Below are 20,057 nucleotides of genomic sequence, written 5' to 3'. Positions count from 1 at the left end.
CCATCCCAACTTCATGAATTACTTGATGACCAGCATCAACAAAAATATTGTGTCTACAACTCTACATTCATTAGTTTAGATTTCAGTCTGAACCTGGAACAGTATGAATCTGCATACCTTCTCATCATCCCAGGAACCCTCCGTTCCAGCAATCACCACGGCATCCATAGCATAGATCTGATGGGTTTGTGACTGTATTTATGACATTTTTACGCTGAAAAAACACAATAATATGGGTCAGAGTATAAGAAAATTACAGTACATGGAAGCACGTCAACTTCTGATACTATTTCAGTTCAATTTTACTAAGGTAGAAATAAAACTGACATAGTTATCCACGAACTTTTGTAGTTCAAACTGAGCCTTAGCATCACCACATGTATAGAAAAAGTCACATCAATAGTTCTTTTCATGAAGGATCTGGTAATTTTGAAAAAAGGAGCATTACCATCAAAATATAACATAGTTGGCTTTAAATAAGGAAATGTCCTTTGTGCAAGAACTTCTAGGAATAAATCCTAGCATGCAAGCTTCCACATAATGTGCTTATAGATTCAGACAATTTACCACTGTCATCATCATCGTTATCTAATGCAGTTTTCCCAAGTAAGAAAGTTACCATTTCTTCCATAGCTTCTGCAAACTCTGTGTACATTTGATCACAATGAATTATGAGTGTACTATTACACGAGCACATGCTCTTTATTAGAAGTGACTTGGGCACCGTTATTTTGTTAAAAAAACTATATCAAAGAAAATGTTAGAGCACACCATATAGGATGTTTGCTTACAGGATCGATACGTCGTTATGTGCTTAAGTTCCTAATATTTATAACAAGTAGGAAAAACTCCCAGCCAAACGATGTACTCATGACAGAAACAACACACTTTTTTGGCATTTGCTAAATAACCAGGGGAGTACATACAAAACATAAGATGTCTTGGAGCTTCAAGGTCCAACAGTATATATATTGCCTTTTGCTTACAGGATCAAAGGAGAATGTAGCACAGGACAACAATGTAACTGCATGAGAAAGAACTTAGTACCCGCTCACAAATTGCAAATTTCTGAAACTTCTCACAAATCACAATAGTTTGCATGGGATCTCCAATGCGTGGGTAATGAAACCACGAGGTTACTATTCCAAACTTCTCTACCTTCACTTTATGATTACATGCTTGATCAACTAAGAGATGATTTTGAATTAGCTTGTGCTATTTCCTCGAGAATCCTTTTGTGCAAATGGAATAAATCATCAATCATATCAGAAAGAGAAAAAACAAGAAACGAGATTATTTCAATGGCGAGCAAAGCTTTACTTGGTCCAAGAAGTGGTGGTTGCCGACCTCCTCCCTGAAGTCGAGCACCGCCATGACGTCGCCTACGGTGAGCATGTCAGCGCCGGCGTCCCGGAGAAGCGGGCTCTCCTTCCACATGGACACAACAACACCAGTTACATAAGAGGCCAACCAGGTGAATGACCCTGCAGCGCTACTCTTGACGGCGAGATCTGTCTGGCACTTCCAATGATAGTAACTGAACCAACTAAATAAAAATTAATTACCATGCCCACTGCTGCCTAAATCTCAAGTACTATTCTTGGAGTATTGCAGGAGTAAGAGCGGCATGATTTAAACGTGTGGGCATACAGTACGTTGGGTGCCGGAATTGATACAGAACCTGTTGGTGGCGTCGATGAATCCTAATGTGACGAGGAAATTCATGGCAAGGTGGTTCATGTCCTGCTTGCGGATCTTGACATTGCAGCTTCCGCTCCCATTCGTCAAATTAGGATTGAGAGGACCTGGACGTGGGCGAGGAAGGCTGTCATCGAAGGGGCGCGCAGCCCACGGCGGCGAGCTCCAAGACGCGGCCATGGTGGCACCTGCAGAGAGGAGCAGTTCAGAGGAGAGAGAGAGGTAGGGGAAAAGAAGAGAAGGGAGAGAGGGAGGCACGGCGGCGTGATCCAGCTGGCATCACTGCACGATCAGGCTAATTGGCACTAATCACTGTGACCTGAGACGAGTCAACCAGCCACCGCCGTTCTGCATAGAGAAGAGAATTTGTCAATAGATTGCTTATTTGATCTTCTCTGCTTGTGATTAATCAAAAGATTCAATTATTGATTGTTTTATCCTAAACGTCCTTGCACTTACGAGAATTGCTTCATCGGAGCATGTGGGCGTGGTGAGATAAAAGGATTGCTGAAGCATCAACGGAATGAAATTCCTAGATCAAAGAAGAGAAATCTTCAATCGAGAATGCATCAACCGATCATGCAAAGGGGAGAAGAAGGTACCATGACTTCAATTTTTCTTGCACTGAATCAAGCGGCAACTACCTCTGCTTTTCATCAACATCTCCAGCGGCGCCCGCGTTCATGTGCCTGCTCCCTCCTCCACGGGACGCAACGGCTTGAGCGAACACGGCGACGCGGATGAGCGGCTTGGGCTGGACGAGGCAATGCCGCGAACCGACCTTGCACGCGCACGGCTGCCTGGCTATCCCTGTCCAGCACCGGCGTCTCCCGGTAGGCGGCGTGTGCCGAGGTGTCCCCGGCCTCTAACAGGAGCGATGCGCAGTTCAGAGGAGAGAGAGAAGGTAGGGGGAAAGAAGAGAAGGGAGAGAGGGAGGCATGGCGGCGTGATCCAGCTGGCTGCTCCCGGCGAGGTCAACAAAGCGCTCGGGCGATGTCAGACGGGAACACGCAACGGCGGCGGAGGATAGGGCTAGGAACCCTAGTCAGGGTGAGGGAGTCGTGGGTGGCGATGGATTGTTTCTGTGGGCGGTGTGTGAGCGGACCGATCGTGGGGAGGTGAAAAAACCATACGAAAAAAACCAAAGAAACATGGCGGTGGGAGGTGGGACGAAAAAAAACCGGGACGAAAAAAACCCTGGAAGCGAGACTACCAACTGCTCCATTAGGAATAGAGATTAAGGACGCCTGCAGCGCCAAATAGGATTCGCTGGGTCCCCTCCCCTCCCTCCCAAAGGTTGGGGAATAGGCACTCTCGAAGACATGAGCCCACAAACTCCCGCACCTTGCAATGAAGAAAACCTCAGAGACATGAGCCCACTTGAAATGTAGGCCTTATATATTCACACCCAATAGACCAACACAACCCCTAAAAAAACCAATTGGCCAACACTAAATTTTTAACATGAGATATTACACGCGCGGATTTCACCTAAGAGCAACTAATTGAGGAGTAATTCTTTGGGAGCCCTTCCAAGGGTCACTTGGGTTGGGCTGGGAGTGCGTCACTTGACGATCTCAGCCGCCGCCCCTGTGTCGCACTCTAGGCGGTAGATCCGGATTTTTTTTTATTTTTCTATACATATTTTCGGCTTTTATATGATTTTTTCGGCTTTTCTATTTTTCCTGGCTTTTCTTAGGATTTGAACCAAAAAAATAAACAAAAAGTTGTGAGAGAAACATGTTTTTTTAGTTCCGCAAAAGGCACAGATTTATTTCTAGCAGAGACACGAATTTGCTTCCGCGAGAGGCACGATCATGCCTCCCGAGAAGGAAAAAAACATGCTTTCTATTTTTCGTCCCGCGAGAGACACAGATTTGCTTCTACAAAAGGCATGGTCGTGCCTCTCGAAAAGAGGAAAAAACAAAAAAAACATTTCATGATAGGCACAGATTTACTTCTCACGCAGGCATGTATTTGCTTGCGCGAGAGGAATGGTTGTGCCTCTCGAAAAGGAAAGAAAACACATTTTCTATTTTCTTGTTCCTTGAGAGGCACAGTCGTGTGTCTTGAAAAGGGAAAAAACACATGCCTCTTCGGAAGGAAAAAAAAGTGTTCCCGGTTTTGTTTTTTTGTCTAATTTTTTCATATAAAAAGTTTATCAAATCTTTCAATATGAGATCTAATTTTGAAGACCTCGACGTGAGAATTCCAACGATGAAAACTGTTCGAGATTTGGACGAACAGTTTAAGAGATAAAACATTTAGAATAAACGAATCTACGAAAAAAAAGGAAAACTCCTGGGCTGCGACAAGTAGCGCATATGAATCACGTCACTTGTCGCGACCTGACAAGATGGGAATGATCTTTGCATGGAGTACTCCTCAATTTATGATTTACTTTCCAAACTACTAAAACACACAATATATGATACTACATCTTTTCTGGTTTATAAGGCTTATTATGCGGTTGACAAATAGATTGAAGTAATAAAAGTTATACTCCCTCCGTTCCTAAATATATGTTTTTTTAGACATTTCAAATGGACTACAACATACGGATGTATGTAGACTTATTTTAGAGCATAGATTCACTCGTTTTGCTTCGTATGTAGTCACTTGTTGGAATCTTTAAAAAGACTTATATTTTGAAACGGAGGGAGTATATCATAAGAAACTATCATTAGAAACTTCAAATCCTGTACTTTCTAATGGTACGATTTTTGTACTATACAACTCATTTTGTATTTATCAAATTATAGATCTAGGGACATGCATAAGACTAGGGATGTCAACCAGATCCCGTTTAATCCCGTTTAAAGTTCACTTATGATATGATAGTTCAAAGAAGTTTTTTGTTTGTTTGAGGAGAATGAACTATCAAGCTATCAAAAACTAACTAAACGGAATTGCGAACGTTATTTATTTGCCACTTACATCCCTATATAAGACTTATAAACGAAAAAAGGAGGCAGTACATTGCAACTGGCGAGAAGACACAAACTAATAACAAAGGGGACACATTACACAATGAACAACCGTAAAAAAGAAGACCACAACGAATTCATGTGGGCTGGCTATCGTGAATGTGTGGGCTGCCGCATTCAAATCCAAAGTTTGGTTTTCCCTGGGGGTTTTTTTCCGACGGTACATGGTTTTTTTTTCGACGGTATCACACATCAGAGCTCTCCCATCCTCTTGGCGCATTCCACGCTGCAGTCCAGCGTCTCCTCCACACCATACTTGAACCTGAATCCCAGATCCACAAGCTTGGTCGAATCACCCTTCACCCTCACGCCCTCTCCTGCCACCCTACAACACCACAGAAAACACAAGCGCAAATTGACCAACCAAGCAACAGACAATAATATTCGAGAACATACGAAAGGCGATCGATTGCATACTTCTTGAGCAATATCTTGTGCTCCGGGTACTTGGCGGCGAAACGGGCGACGTAGTCCTCCATGTTGGGGTACCCGACGGCGCAGAGGAAGCGGCCGGCCATGGACGGCTGGTCCATGCAGAAGAGGTGCGCCTCGCAGACATCGTCGATGTGCACCAGCGGCACGGACCCGCAGAGCGCCTGCATGAACTTGAGGGAGTTGTGGTGGATCTCGTTGCCGGTGAGCGGCGCCACCACCACGGGGATGCTGCTCCAGAGGATGGGCTGGATGGTGTCGCCGCCGACGAGCCCGCACGCGAGGGTGACCACCTCGAACGCCCTGCCCTCCGACTCGTTGTACCTCAGCAGCTCCTCCTCCGACAGCCGCTTGGACGACACGTACGCCTGCGTGCGCGCCCGCGAACGCGTCGCCGTCAGTTGGTTGGCACAGGTCTCTCATATGCCAGGATTGGCTATCCGACAGTAGCAAAAATGTATATATATTGCTTACGTCGAGGTGGACGTTGCTGTAGCCGTAGGAGAGGTTGAGCGGCGACCAGCAAGACTCGTTCATGGCGTCCTTGTACCCGTCGCCGTCCTCCTTGAGCGGCGAGGCGGCCGTGACAGAGGCCGTGTGGATGACACGCTTCACCGTCTTGGACCTCTCGCACTGCTGCAGGATGATGCGCGTCGCGTCCACGATCGCTTCCGTTATGTTCTTGTACTGCATGCATATTAACGAGGAACACTTTCATTGTTAACTTATATATGTAGGGTCATATTTTTTGATTGGCAATGGGATGTTAATAAGATTTTGAGGGGATACATGGTTAGAGGAGACGCCACTAGCCAAACAGTACCCCATTCTATATAATATTATGCAACGTAAGAAGGATTACTTGGGCACAGTATTTCAATTGATACCCTTGAATATTCAGTTCAGACGATCATTAGTTGGGGAGCGTTGAAATTCCTGGATGCACTTGGTACGGAGATTGATAGATGTTCAATTATCCGACCAACCAGATTCGTTCCACTGGAAGTTGGCCAGAAACGGAGTGTTTACGGTAAAATCTTTTTATATGGATCTAATTGATTTTGGCCCAATCCCAAGGTCGATACATATTTGGAAGGTTAAGGTTCCCTTGCGTATTAAATTTTTTATGCGGTTTGTCCACAAGCAAATGATCCCCATCAAAGATAATTTACCAAAGCGACGATGGGTAAGCAGTACATGATGTTGTTTTTATGATCATGATGAAACAATACAACACTTATTCATAGATTGTTCTCGCGCAAAATTACTTTGAAAACGATTCATATAACCTTTAACATTACTCCTCCAGTTAGCATTGAATCGTTGTTTGGGACGTGGTTAACCGAGGTTGATCATATTACTACGTCTCGTATTTGAATTGGAATATTTGCGCTTATTTGGGTTATATAGAATTGCAAGAACGGTATGATTTTTAACAGACAACATATTTTAACTTTCTTGCATGTCATTTTCAGAGCTACAATATGGATCCGTACGTGGTCCTTACTCACTCCTACGGACTCCAGGGAGCCATTAATTACTGAATGCAACCAGTGGGAGATGATAGCACGGGCTATATTCAACCGGTTTGGATGGCGGTCGCATAACATGACATGAGTCTAGGAAGCTTGTCCTTTATGCTGTCATACCGGTTGTGATATTGAGCATTTCTAAAAAAAATTATGTTTGCTCCGCTTGCGAGCTATAAACTTTTATGACTGTGTGCTACTTTAAGACTTTTCAATAAGATGGTTGCATGCATCGTTCAGCTGCAAAGGCCGGGGGCAAGCCTCTTTTTTCAAAAAAAAATGTATAAACAGATATACAACTATTGTACTGTGCTAAAAAAAAGTTATATGTAAAAAAGGTGTTACTATTTCAGTAAAATTGATGTATTAACCCCACAACAGTCCCAAATTGACTAGCCTTTAGTATGTGACATATAAAGTATGATTGGTTCGATGTCAGAAGTTGGCGTGTCAATATTTTGCAGATGCCAAATGTTGGCTAGGAATTGGTTAGCTACCTAATTTTCTTGCCAACCTACAAAAATTATCAACTTTTGGCAACTTTTGTTTTTTGCAAAATGCTAGTTTGCCGAATATTGACAATTTCAAATGTGTCATCAAACCAATTATGGTCACACCACACAGTGAACCGCTGGTCGGCACGGTCGCAATCTGGGGCAGCTAGAGTATCTTGTCAAACGCACGCACGAAGAAGAGTCCAACACATGGAGCGCCGGAATTCCAATCACGTCCCAATCAAACTACCCCAGCACTCGACTACGCAGTTTCTAGATAGACATCTAGTTCTAGCAACAGCCGAGGTCGCCACGTGTTCTTAGTTTTTTTTTTAGGGAAGTGTTCTTAGTTTTTCTAATCAGGGTATATTATCCCGTGCAAAGCTACGGTCGTCTGTTCGGCTAGAGCCATCGAGTGGGAGGAACGGAAAAAGTCCATTTTAAACCCTGAACTTGTAGAGGTTAGGCGAAACGAACCCTCAAGTCCAAATCCCGGTCATTTCAACCCTGAACTGTATAATCCCGGTCTAGATCAAACCTTGACGAATGTCAACCGGGATTTCTCTGGCTGGGCTCTGCTGGGCCACCCCATTTGTTCTTTTTTGTCTGCAAAAAAATTGTCTTTTTTTTTCTGTTACACGGGAGCTCGACCCGACGCATGCAGTGACACCTAGCTGGGCCGGCCCATGGTGTACAATAGCGTCCGTACTAGCGCAACAATTATTCTAAAAAAAAAGTAGCATAACAATTTGATTGTCGAAAAAGATAAAACAACAAGTCCTACAATTCGAACTACGAACCTGTAGATCCGAAGGAGACTTGCTAAACCAGTCAACCTAACAAGCCTGTGTTACCAAACTGGAGTGCGCAAGTTTAAGAAAAAAAGTTAAACGCAGAATCAGGGCGGGTTTTTTGGTATCCTTTCCTGCATTTTTTTTTAAAAAAGAGTAATGTTTGAAAATCTGACAATTGTTGAACGCGTGAATCTTTTCCCAAAGAAAGTGATTTTTTCCCAAATCCATTGAATTTTCTTTTGAAAAACTGTGAGCTTATTTTCAAAATCATTGTACTCTCTCTAAATCTGTGAACATTTTTTTCAAAAATTGTAAACTTTTTTTATTTTAAAAATCTGGTTCACGAGGTTCTTATTTTTTGTTTGCTACTTCCTACTAAGTGGCCACCGGTTTTATATGGTTCGAAATAATTCAAGCACTGTTGACCATGGAGTGTACCCGTCCTCCGCGCTGGGCCGCCCCATTTTTTCTGTTGCACTGCTAAAGAAATGCGAGCACCTTTTTTATGTAATGCGTGAACCTTTTCTCAATATGTTTGTTTCAAATTCATGAATCTTGTTACAAAACCCGTGGACCTTTTAATATACATTGAACATTTTTTTGATACACAACGAAAATTTCTTATATACACATTAAACATTTTTGTGATATACGCTAAACAATTTGTAAATACATAACAAACACTACAGTGATATGTGCTAAACAATTTGAAAATACACAATGAACGTTACTGTGATGAATACTGAACAATTTGAAAATACATATTGAACATTTTTTTCATATACACTGAACATTTTTTTCTTATATGCTGAACATTTTTAAGTACATAAATGAATATATTTTTAATATACGAACATTTTCTTAAATATATGATGAACATTTTCTTAATACCTGATAAACTCTTGTATAATACACAAAAAAGAAGAGTAGTAAAAATAAACAGAAGAAACACAGCTTGTTCATCATATTAAAGTATTATTAATGATTAAAAATACACAATGAAACATTTCCTTGTAATGTATTAATGGAAGAAAAAGAAAAAGGGAAAAAAAGATAAAGCCAGAAACAACACGAAAGAACCAGAAATGAAAAGGCAGAAAGAACATGCAAAAACCAGAAAAAAAAACAAAAAGATAAAATAAAACAAAAAGTCAACAGCAAAAACGAACTAAAAACAAAACAGTGAACGAGCAATATGCGCTGCTGCGAAATGGGCCGGCCCACCCGCGGGCGCTGTGGGGTGTAGCCACTGCTGTTGGCTGCCCACGGGCGGCAAATAGGAAACCGCCACCAATCCTGGCCATTCTTTGCATTCCCTGTCTGGCAAACGGATCCAGGGTCTGAGTTAGACCGGGATTATACAGTTCAGGGTTGAAACGACCGGGATTTGGACTTGAGGGTTTGATTCGTCAAAGCTCTACGAGTTTAGGGTTTAAAATGGACTTTTTTCGGGAGGAACTGTTCTCTCCAGAAAAAGCCCACTCCAACCGTAGTGCAGAAATGGAGGAGACCACCGAGCGAGTGGGCGGTTGTTAATGTGGGCCGGTGGATGGGGATGTTTTTTTCGCCCCATGCATGGTGATCATGCGGTTGTGGCTACAGCCGGGATCTCCCCGCCGCTGATGTAACCCGTGTTATGGCGGGCGATCCCGTCGCGTCCATAGACGGAATTAAGAACTGCCGATCGAGGTACAAGACAACATAGAAAGTCAGCGCGAGGCCACCACCGTCTACGATAAGCAGACAGGGGACAGCCCGCGAATTAAGAACTGCGCACGCCATCACTCGCCGGCTATATATCTGCACTTCAATCAATTTCGTGGTGGAAGTTGGAGTCGATCGCATCGGTACATAGCCGGACTGCCGGAGTAATAGGTAGTTTATATCCTAGTAGTACAAGAAAAATATGCACCGATGTACTAGCTCCTACGCAGTGGTCCTCGTCTCTGGTGGCCCTAGGGCCATGGAGACGCGGTGGATTCTGGCAAGGGCCGGCGGGAGGGCTTCGTTTTTAGTCGTTTTTTCCAATCTTGTTAGGATTTGTGTCCTACTCAGGAAGACGAGACGGCGGCGGCTCCCTGAAGATGGAATAAAGGTCTCCCCACCTAGCCCCCGTTCCGGCGATGCGTCTAGCATCGTTGGTGGGCGTGTGGAGGTGTGTCTCCGGCAGATCTATCTTTGGTGGATTTGCTTGGATCTCGTCGTTGTTTGTCTACGTTCGTGTGCCTTCGGTTTGGATCCTTTCGATCTACGTTATTTTTCATCGGCGGCGGTTGCTATTCTGGGGTGCTGGTCCTATGGGGCCTTAGCACGACGACTTCCCGACTGTCTACTACAACAAGTTGTGCCCGGCTCCGGCGATGGAGGGGCGACGACGGCGGCGCGCCTTCGGCTCGCTTCGGTGCTTGTAGTCGTCGCTAGGTGGTCTATGATTCTGGATGTAATTTTTATTTCTGGTATTCATTGTACTGCCATGATTGAAGATGAATAGATTGGAAGTTTTTCCGAAAAAAAAAAGAGAAAGTATTCAGGTACAGGCCGATGGAGCTGTGAGCTCGATCGAGAGGCGGGTGACCAGCCAGATCGAGCGCAGGTTTGTCGATGGTCTTGCGTTACCTTGGTGCTGCTGGCGTCGTGCAGCAGCGGGGTGGCGACGAGGAAGACGAAGTCGCAGCCCTGGATGGCCGGCTCGAAGGTGGCGGCGTCGTAGATGTCCGCCTCGAACAGCACCAGCCGCTCCGCCGCGCCGGGGAGTGACCTCAGCAGCCCAGTCTTCTTCTCATCCCCTGCCACGCACGCATCACCAACGGATCGTATGATCACCGGTTGCAGCCACAAGGAGTCGACGAGAGAGCAGGTGAACTTACGGAGGGATCTCAAGGTGGCGTGGACGACGCAGCCTCGCTGCAGAAGCTTCCGGACGAGCCAGGCCGCGATGTAGCCGGCGGCCCCGGTGACGCACACCCTGCTCATCTCCCTCAGATCACTGGCTTCCCGACCTCCCGTGTTCTCTTCTCCTCTCCGGTCGGTCAAGGGAATCAGCTCAACTGACTGTGTCGTCCATGGTCCTCTCTGGCAGCCGCTTTAAGTAGGTTCACGCCGGCCCGAGACTTCCGTTTTCTCTGCTGGAAACGCGCGTCGCGACGCGATGGTTTCGGAGGGCGACTGCCCACCCGCTCCGCTCTGCTCTAGCTAACAGACAGATTGTAGTAGTATAAGAATAGCTATTTTCGGATGATGTGTACTACGAGGCACACCGGCGGGTTGCCGAGGTCCAAGGCTTTGTAAAGATCGAACAGCAGTTTCTCTCAACTATATATGCATGTGACGAGATCATGTATGTAAATGCAAGCCATCAGCAATGGTGTCAGCGCGGAGCAAGGTTGTGTCGTTGCTCCATATATCCCGTGATCAAAACTAGCAACCGTGGTGCCTTTTAAGGGCCTCTACAACATGACTTGTCAAATCCGACCCTCAAATGCCCACGGCGGACACCAAAGACGTGTTTGGTTTCCTGGGTAGCTTTTGGCTGCATGGCAGGGGGATGCTGGGTGAGTGTGGCTTGGTTGAGCCGATGCAAGATTGGCCGAGATAGTGTTTGGTGAAACTTGTATGATATGACTGTACGATGTGTAGGTTCTTCCAAATGTAGCTGAAATCAGGGAGGAAAGGGGATCAAGCAGTAGTATTGGGCGATGGGATCCGGGCTTGATGAGGCCGGCGGCGGTGCTCGACGAGGGAGAACCAGGCCGACGGCTGCGCTCGACGGGGAGAATGAGGCCGGCGGCGGCACTCGACGAGGCCGGCGGTTGCGCTTGACAAGGGCGTGGCGGCGCTGCTCGACTAGGCCGGGGGCTGAGCTTGACGAGGCCCTGGCGGCGTCGCTTGACGAGGGCGCGGCGGCGGCTACGGCACTTGACGAGGGCGCGGCGGCGGCGGCGCTTGAAGAGGCCACGATGACTACTTGACGAGGGCGGCTACAGTCTTTGGTCAGAAATGAACGAAAGGGAGCAGAAAAGCCAAGAAACACGCCTGCACGCGAGCTACGTTCAATCCCTGTGTTTCCCTTAGCCTGGCTGAGAGGCCCCTTTTTGCATCCACCGGGCCAGGTTGAAAAGTCCATGCAGGGTACCAAACAACGAAAATTTACATGATGAATGTGAGCCACATGCAGCGCAGGGAACCAAACACCCCTAAGAGATTTAACCTCAAATTGGCTTTCTCACAACCGGACACCTCAGATCCATCCTAACTCATGGAACTACCTCGATGCATTACACACATCGCCTAGCTACTACATTTCTAATAGTGCCATCGGACTACCAAAATTTGGCATGATCCAGCCCCAGAGGATCCGAGCGCCCATTGAGCCGACACTATGGAGTCTCGCCGGACAGATCTTGCCATCGGCCGGATGCTGTCCTCTCGGGAGCGGTGGAGTGCAATGTGGACGGCCATCGCCTCCTCGAACCCGCATGGGATGACACCTCAGTCGACGGTCGAAGTCAGATCCGCTGCCTTCATGCCGGAGACGACCGAAGATTGTCGGAGTTAAGCTTGGGTGGTGGAGGGAAGTGAAGTGAAGTGGCTAGGGTTTGGTCCGACAAGCGAATGAGAAGGAATATATATGGGGTCATGTGGGCCAGCGTGGGCCCGGTCCGACGTGGCGGACGCGCCCGAGCGCCCCCATATCGACCCCATATTTGAGCTGAATATGAGGAATGTCGATCAGCTCGTGCGCTTGAGGACTGTTTGAAGTGCCCGTCTGGGTTGAAATTTCATGATAGGACAGTGACTAGGTCGTTCGCCCAGGCATTTATGGAGGGTTTATGGCGCCCGGCTGTAGATGCTTTAAGAGTGGTGTCGTGGCGTCATCGATGGCTATATTAGTTGTCTTTGTAAAATCATTCAGTCTCGGTTCTTTTACAGCTTATAACAGGTTAACAGTGAAATTATGCTAGAAACGTAAAAGAACTCGCTGTGGGCTAGGCTTAATTTATTTTCATCCCACTTCGTTCACAGTGACGTGGGAGGAGGGTGCACATATTTTGATGCGTCGGCCTCCTTCTGATGGTAATTCATCAGCATGGGTAGATGCGGTGGAGCGACCTATGAAGCTGGCGATGGTGGTTGCTCGGTGGCATGACTTGGCCATTTGACTTTGTGTCGAAGGCTACCCGTGCCTTCCGCCCTTGCGACAGATCATGTTCAGTTGGTATCAGGATCGACTCTATGTTTCGAAAGGCCCTAAAACGAACTCGGCGATATAGGTTCCTAAATCCTAAGACCATATATATCTATGTGTGTGTACGTGATACATAAATAAATAAATATAACTTCTCTCACATAATATTAAGAATAAACTATCAATCATACATTTTTAATTTAAGATTTGACTATAATAATTATTGAACAATGCCATATTATGACAGAAAGACTAAAAAGATTCAAAATGAAAATGATATGATTATCTCAAATAAGAACCAAATTCAACCGACTCAATCGACAACAATAATATTTTAGTGTCTCGTAAATAAGTTTCTTCGGGTGTTTCTTCATGCAAAGTGATTAAAAAAGTTCAAATTGCTTTCTTTCTTTTCTCAGCACCCGACAAATGCTTCTTAGGCAACATTGTAAGGTGGGTTGATGTCCTAAAATTGTGAAGTAAAGAGAATACAAAGAATAGTAAGTTTATACATCAGAACCCTAGTCATGTACAAAGAAATTTAGGATGGACCAATACGTACTTGTGGTTTATGAAGGACTGAATTAAAAATTTATACATCGATACCTAATCATGTACACGGAAATTGGGAAGACGGATCATGGATGAATACATACTTGTGATTTTCTGAAAGACTAGACGTACTCGCTGAGTCACTTTCGCGGTCACGTGGATGCCGGATGGCGGGTTGATGGCACGGGTGCATGGCACAATGGCAGGCCGTGCCGCTTGAAGTGGCGAGAACAAACAAGAATCTTGAATTTTGACTGACCGAGGCACCGAGCGACAGTTGACCAAGCAAAACGATCGCTGATTAGATATTCAGCGAAATCATTAATTAGGGAGTACTCATTATAAAGATAACTCTCATCTTTTCAGATTGGCTCTACATATACGCCACTTGTCGCAACATGAGAACTTTTTTTCGTAGATCTGTTTATTCAAAACGTTTTATCTCTTAAACTGTGCGTCCAAATCTCGAATCATTTTCACCCTTAAATCTCTCGCATCGAGATCTTTAAAACTAGAATCCTTTTTAATAGGTTTTAACAAAAAAAAAACCAGAAACATGGTTTTTTTCCTTTTCGGAAGAGGCACGGTCGTGATTTCGTGAGAGGTGCCTCTTTCGGAAAGGGAAAAAACCATGCCTCTTGCGGGCGGAAAAACAAAAAACATGTTTTTTTTTCGTTTCCGATGGGCACGGCCGTGCCTCTCGCGGAAGCAAAACCGTGCCTATCACGGAAGAAAAAAACAGAAAATGTGATTTTTTTTTTTGTTTCTAAGAGGCACGGCCGTGCCTCTTGCGGAAGCAAAAACGTGTCTCTCACGGAAGAAAAAAACAGAAAATGTGCCTCTCGCGAAAGCAAAACCGCGACTCACATAGAAGCAAAACAGTGCCTCTGGCGAAAGAAAAAATGCGTTTTTTCCTTTCTGAGAGGCATGGTTATCCCTCTCGTGAAAGCAAAATCGTGCCTCTGGCAAAAAAACTGAAAACACATTTTTTTTTGTTTCCTAGAGGCATGGATGTGCCTCTCTCAAAGCGAAACCGTGCCTCTCGCATAAACAAAAAAAATACGTTTTTTCGTAAAAAAATCGATTTTTTGGGCCCAAAAGCTAAGGATGACCAGTGAAAAACCAAAACGTAAAAAATTTAGAAAAAAACATCATTTAAAAAACCAAAAATGCATGCAAAAAAAAATACTTGAAGAGAACGCCCAGAGCGCGACACGTGGCGGGCGGCCGAGAACGCGTCAAATGGTGCTGATTGTTATGAGGCTCCGAAAAAGCACTCATCAACTAGTCGATATTCAGATGATTTGAGTCCCGCGTGCAGCCGTGCATGGTGTCTAGCGATCTGCCAGGACAATTGGGTCTAGCCCATCTCTTTCTTTTCTTTCTTAATTTTTCCCTACCGAATTTTTTGCTGGCCATACTACACATTTATAACAGATCTTGGCCCCAAGCATGGGCCCTGGGTCATCGCGCCTCTGGCCATACATCACGGCCGGTCCTGATTGGTATCTATTGTGTTCTGATTTTGGTCAGATTGCGCCCCACATGGTCACACCGATGTACTCCTTCCCTTTCGAATTACTTGTCGCATGTATGGATATATCTAGATGTGTTTTAGTTCTAGATACATTCATTTTAATAACGAGTAATTTGAAACGGAGAAAGTAGGCGTTAGCAATCATGACATTATCTGCAATAGTAGATTTAAAGACTCAGCAAATGTCCTCGCCTTGATTTATACGGGTCCTTTTCTCTCTTATTTTCCTTGTTGACGTGTACACCCTAATAATATAGAGGCCAGCTATGTAGTCGTTATCTTTTTAAGACACAACAACTACTCAGCCGGCCTCATAATTTTGTTAGTAATTTCTTTTTTTGTGCGGGGAGTAATTTACTTCCTTTGTAAACTTTTATTAGACGTTTTAAGTCACTACTTTAATGTTAAAACGTCTTATATAACTGTACAGAGGTTGGGCCTGTTTTTTGCAAAGTATTTTTGAGTACTCCGGGAATACCATGGTTTCTAAAAAAACTATGGAATTGAATATTCTGAAGTGTTTGGATGAAACTAGTACTGCAGTTTAAGAAGCAGTGGTATTTCAGATACCGTGGTTGTTTTGAAGTACTATTAAAAATACAACTCCGAACCTCTTTATTTTTAGGAAAATACTCACGCCCATACGTGTGGCATCTTGCACATCGCCCACACGCCTTCTTTACCATTTATTTTGTCACATTTGAACAGATGACATCAGCAGGAATTTTTTTGATTTTCGGCTTAAAAATGTTTTATCTCCTAATTAAAAATTTGAATCAAAAATCCGTTTTCATCATTAAATCCGTCTTGACGAGATCTTCAAAACTAGACCCCATATTGATATGTTTCGATGAATTTTTTTTACCCAAAAGTTGACATGATGTTTACACTGTAGTTGCCATGCGGCAATTTCAGTTTGTAGAGCATGACAATTTTAGTATTTTGATGATGGCAACTCCAACACTTTGACCATTAAAATTATTTTTTGTATGAACCGTGGCAATTTTAAGTGCATGCATCATGACAATTTTAGTTTATGGTCCATGGCAAGTCTAGTTTCTTAATTCTCCGTTTTATAAATGTCAAAATTTACTTTTAAATGTAGAAGAAAATACCTGAAACATATCATGACAAATTCAGTGTAAATACAATGACAATTCATGTACAATAGACATGGCAACTTTTAACCCCCAAAATTCGTCGAAATATATTTATATGAGATCTAGTTTCGAAGATCTCATCGTGAGGATTTAATGATGAAAATGGAACTTCAATCTGATTTTTCATTTAAGAGATAAGATGTTTTAAAAACTAAAAATCTAAAAAGATTCCCACATGCATGCATGCGGTGACGTGACGCGGTCTGTGTGTTATAAAGCATGTGTGCGGGTTTCGCTCCTACCACACATGTGGGCGTCAGCGTTATCCTATTTTTAACCGAGCATGAAAGAAAAATGTTGTCTCTATCGCCTCTTCTCCGGCTACCGACGCGTCTCCACAGCCATGTAGAAACCAAGCTATGCTGGTAAAGGAAAGGGGTGTACGTACCTTGTGGTTTGATTTCTTATATAAATTTCATCCTTTTGAATTTGGGTCTGCATACATACGGTTTGTCTGTCCGCCCTCCCGCCAGCCGTGTTGACATGCACAAAGCCATCAGTTTGCTGATGAGTTGCGTGGATAAGAATCGGCGATGTTGCCGTGGCGAGTGAAAACCTTTTTTTTTTTGAAACAGAGCGAGCGAAAACTTATAGGGCAGCTGCAAGTCGCCGCTTTGTTTTTCCTTGACGTGTTCCGTTTCTTGTAGAACAGCTTCTAGCTGCTAGCTTCTAGCTGCAGCATAGCTAGCAAAGGTCTGTAAGGTGGCACGTGATGGCCGGAGGCCAAGTAACCTCAATGGATTGTGATGCGTACGTTCAGTATACAAGCTGCAAATTATGTACATCCTCATGCAACTTTATTTGAATTGATTTTTTAGCGGCTACTTACATCACATAACTCAAACACATAGAAACAACACTCAAGTAAATACTGCAATGGCGTCGGCGGCGTCGGTGCAGCCCGGCTTGGCTGCGGTCCGGCGGCAGGCGTGGTGACGGCGCCACTCCTTGGCGGCGTGGTGGCGTGGTGGTACTGGGTGGCCGACGACGTGCCCCCGGCCCAGATCTGGGCCCGAGGGGCCCCATCTGGGCCCTAGCGAGCCGGCCCACGGCGTGGTCTCGTTGTCTGCGGCGCGGTGAGGAGGAGCGGCTCAGATATGGAGCGTTGGCGTCGACGGCGTGCCGGCAGCAGCGCGGAGGCGGGAGCTTTACGGGCCCATGAGGGCTCGACCGGGCCTGTGGGCCTACGGGCCTGGTGTGCTCCTACTATTGCGTCCGGACGGCTACTGTCGCTGACGGTGGAGGTGGGGCCCTCCCGCGTGCCGACGGTGCTGATGCTCTAGTCCCGGCTCTGATTCTTCGCCGCGCTGTCCTCACTTCGCGGTGCCGTGGTGAGACGGCGTGGGGGCCTCATGACCGCGTTGGCGCAGGGTGGTGATTGGTTTGGTGGCTGGATCCGGAGCGCCCGAGGATCGGAGGAAACCCCTGTCGGCCTGGCCGACTCTGGCGCGGTGGCGCCTATGGGTGCCACCTGACCTTCCGGGAGGGCGTCGGGAGCTACCCTTCCTCTCGCCTCGTCGTGTACCGAGAAAAACCTTTGGCAGCAGCGTCGTCATCGTCGCGATCCTTCTTGGAGGTGTTGATTGGTGCTGGCGCTTCGGAGTCTTGGAGCCTAGTGAAAGAGCCCGGTGGGCGCAGCGATCGCGGGGCTTCTTCGTTTTTGTTGATCCGCCGTTGTCGACATTTGTTCTTTTTGCTCTTTCTCTGTTGTTTTTTTTTTTGACGTGACTGTGCTGCTTCCACCCGAGCACCTATCCCTGTATGGTCCTGTTGGTTGCTTTGTATACAAAGCGGGAAAAATCCCTTTTTCGGTAATACTGCAATGGCCAAACGCCTCAGGGTTTTGCGTTTTGCCAATACGGCAGGATACCAAAGTATTTGTATACTGTGGTATTTCTTGCCTACAGGTTCTAATACTGTGGTTTCTGAATACTAATAGTTTGATAAATATTGTGCATCCAAACACGGCCCTACTTTACATACAGTTATACATCATTGACTTGCAAATTGTAAACCTGATTATCGTGGCTTGTTTAAAATTCATATTGTTCAGCGGATGTGGATGGATCGATGCATATGCAGCAGGATAGCGAGGCCTTCCATTTATGACCGTCCGAAGCTTAGTGAAATTGATATATAGTTCCGACATGCCGTTGATCCAGCTACTCGCCATGGTGAAAACTGAAAAGTCTACTCCAAATCACAATCATTCTACACACGCCACTAGCAGAAAACAGGAAGGCAATAATACATCATGTCAACATCGGCGAGATCTCATACGCCAAACCAGTTCACATACCAGTCTCGGTATCTTATCTATCTAGCGATTTTGTGACGAAACCATTCACGAGGCTCGTTCCGATTGCATGCGTTTGATTTCGGTTGGACCTATCGGATCCACAGTGGACAATCGTCCTGTCATGAAAGTGAATAAATGAGGATATATCGGTGCGTCTCGATCTGGTGCTCATCACGGGGTTAATATGAATGCCCGGCGGCTAATTAAAGTATCAGTAAGATCAGTAGATTGGGTACCAGTACGTACGAGTGTCAGCTGTGTTCCAGCTTGAACCACATGCGTGGTCGTGGCCGGTGGAGATCTTGCTTGTGGTTGGTTAATCACTTTGACTAATCTTATCATATGTGCACAGCATAGCGAGTCTCAAGTTAGGTATGCTGGTTGATTTTGTACCGGTCACAGAACTTCTTTATTTGCTTTTGCTAGGAAAGCTAGTGTGACTCGCTCGCCAAACTGAGGAAAATCAAAGGAAAATAATGAGTGTCTGCCTCGAATGAGGCGGCAATGAGGTAAGTTTACAGCGCGTCATCGGTGAATGCAGGTGAAGAAAGACTTCGGCACCTCCAATAATTTGGTGTATTTTTTATTTTTTGTAAAGGTGTTCTTGTAAGATTTCGTGCTACTTAGAGCAATTTTAACATGACCTTTGGACATTTCGCAAAAAATAAAAAAGAAATGCCGACATGGCTAAAGTTGGCGTAAGAAGCATACTGGTGCTATACCCCTATATAGTACACAAATAAGTTGCTGCATTGGGTAGTGGATAAGTAGCAAATCTATGAGCTGTTGCATGCTGGCCGTTGATTAGAGTCCATCGGACGGTTGAAGTTGCAGGGATTCGCAGCTACAGTAAATCTACAGTACCCTGTGTCCCCACTCTACCGGACTGCTCCCCGGGACCAGCATGTACTGGCGCATAAGCCACCGGCTCCCTTCTCTCTATCTATATACTATATCACTAGAGGCTAACGTGCGATTTGCCGCGCCATTCTTCACTCTGAGATTGACTCTTTTATATCTAGTGATTATTGAGATTGGTTGTTTTTTTTGGATTTTATCTTTTTTTTTGCGGTGTTGACTTGTGTTTTTAATTATGTTTTGACGGTGTTTTTTTATTCGTATACCATGTCAGAGTGCTGTTGGAGGTTCCCAGATGAGAATGAAATTGTTCAGTGTGTGGTTGTGATGTATGTACACGTTTTGGCCTTGGTGTCAGTCGGTGGTGGTCGTCTGAGCCACTTGAGACTCCTATTCCATGCTAAAACCGTGAAATTGTTGCTAACACTCACATATTCCAGCCCATGAAGCTCATGCCCGCCTCGCTTGCGTAATGCTAGCTAAGAAAAATAATATCAACGATCATTTTCTATTTGAATAAATTCAAGGATTT

The 20,057-nt window shown here is 45.2% G+C and overlaps 2 protein-coding genes across 2 annotated transcripts; both read right to left on the bottom strand.

The window, feature by feature from the left end:
* Positions 1 to 124: 124 nt before the first annotated feature.
* Positions 125 to 2,601, bottom strand: LOC119363067. Its single transcript, XM_037628372.1, has 5 exons — positions 2,343 to 2,601; positions 2,158 to 2,230; positions 1,682 to 2,046; positions 1,321 to 1,537; positions 125 to 214 (listed from the first exon to the last, which is right to left on the bottom strand). The coding sequence occupies exons 3-5, from the start codon at positions 1,876 to 1,878 to the stop codon at positions 125 to 127; spliced, it is 504 nt and encodes a 167-aa protein (XP_037484269.1). The 5' UTR covers positions 1,879 to 2,046; positions 2,158 to 2,230; positions 2,343 to 2,601.
* A 1,997-nt stretch (positions 2,602 to 4,598) lies between these two features.
* Positions 4,599 to 11,100, bottom strand: LOC119363066 (putative anthocyanidin reductase). Its single transcript, XM_037628371.1, has 5 exons — positions 10,802 to 11,100; positions 10,551 to 10,720; positions 5,592 to 5,804; positions 5,103 to 5,485; positions 4,599 to 5,010 (listed from the first exon to the last, which is right to left on the bottom strand). Exons 1-5 carry the CDS (start codon positions 10,905 to 10,907, stop codon positions 4,878 to 4,880), a joined length of 1,005 nt encoding a protein of 334 aa, XP_037484268.1. The 5' UTR covers positions 10,908 to 11,100; the 3' UTR covers positions 4,599 to 4,877.
* Positions 11,101 to 20,057: the final 8,957 nt, after the last annotated feature.

The sequence above is a fragment of the Triticum dicoccoides genome, chromosome 2B (genome assembly GCF_002162155.2).
Source record: "Triticum dicoccoides isolate Atlit2015 ecotype Zavitan chromosome 2B, WEW_v2.0, whole genome shotgun sequence".
Classification (NCBI taxonomy): domain Eukaryota; kingdom Viridiplantae; phylum Streptophyta; class Magnoliopsida; order Poales; family Poaceae; genus Triticum; species Triticum dicoccoides.
Note: the sequence above shows the minus strand (reverse complement) of the source record. Positions and strands in the feature narration are given on the sequence as shown.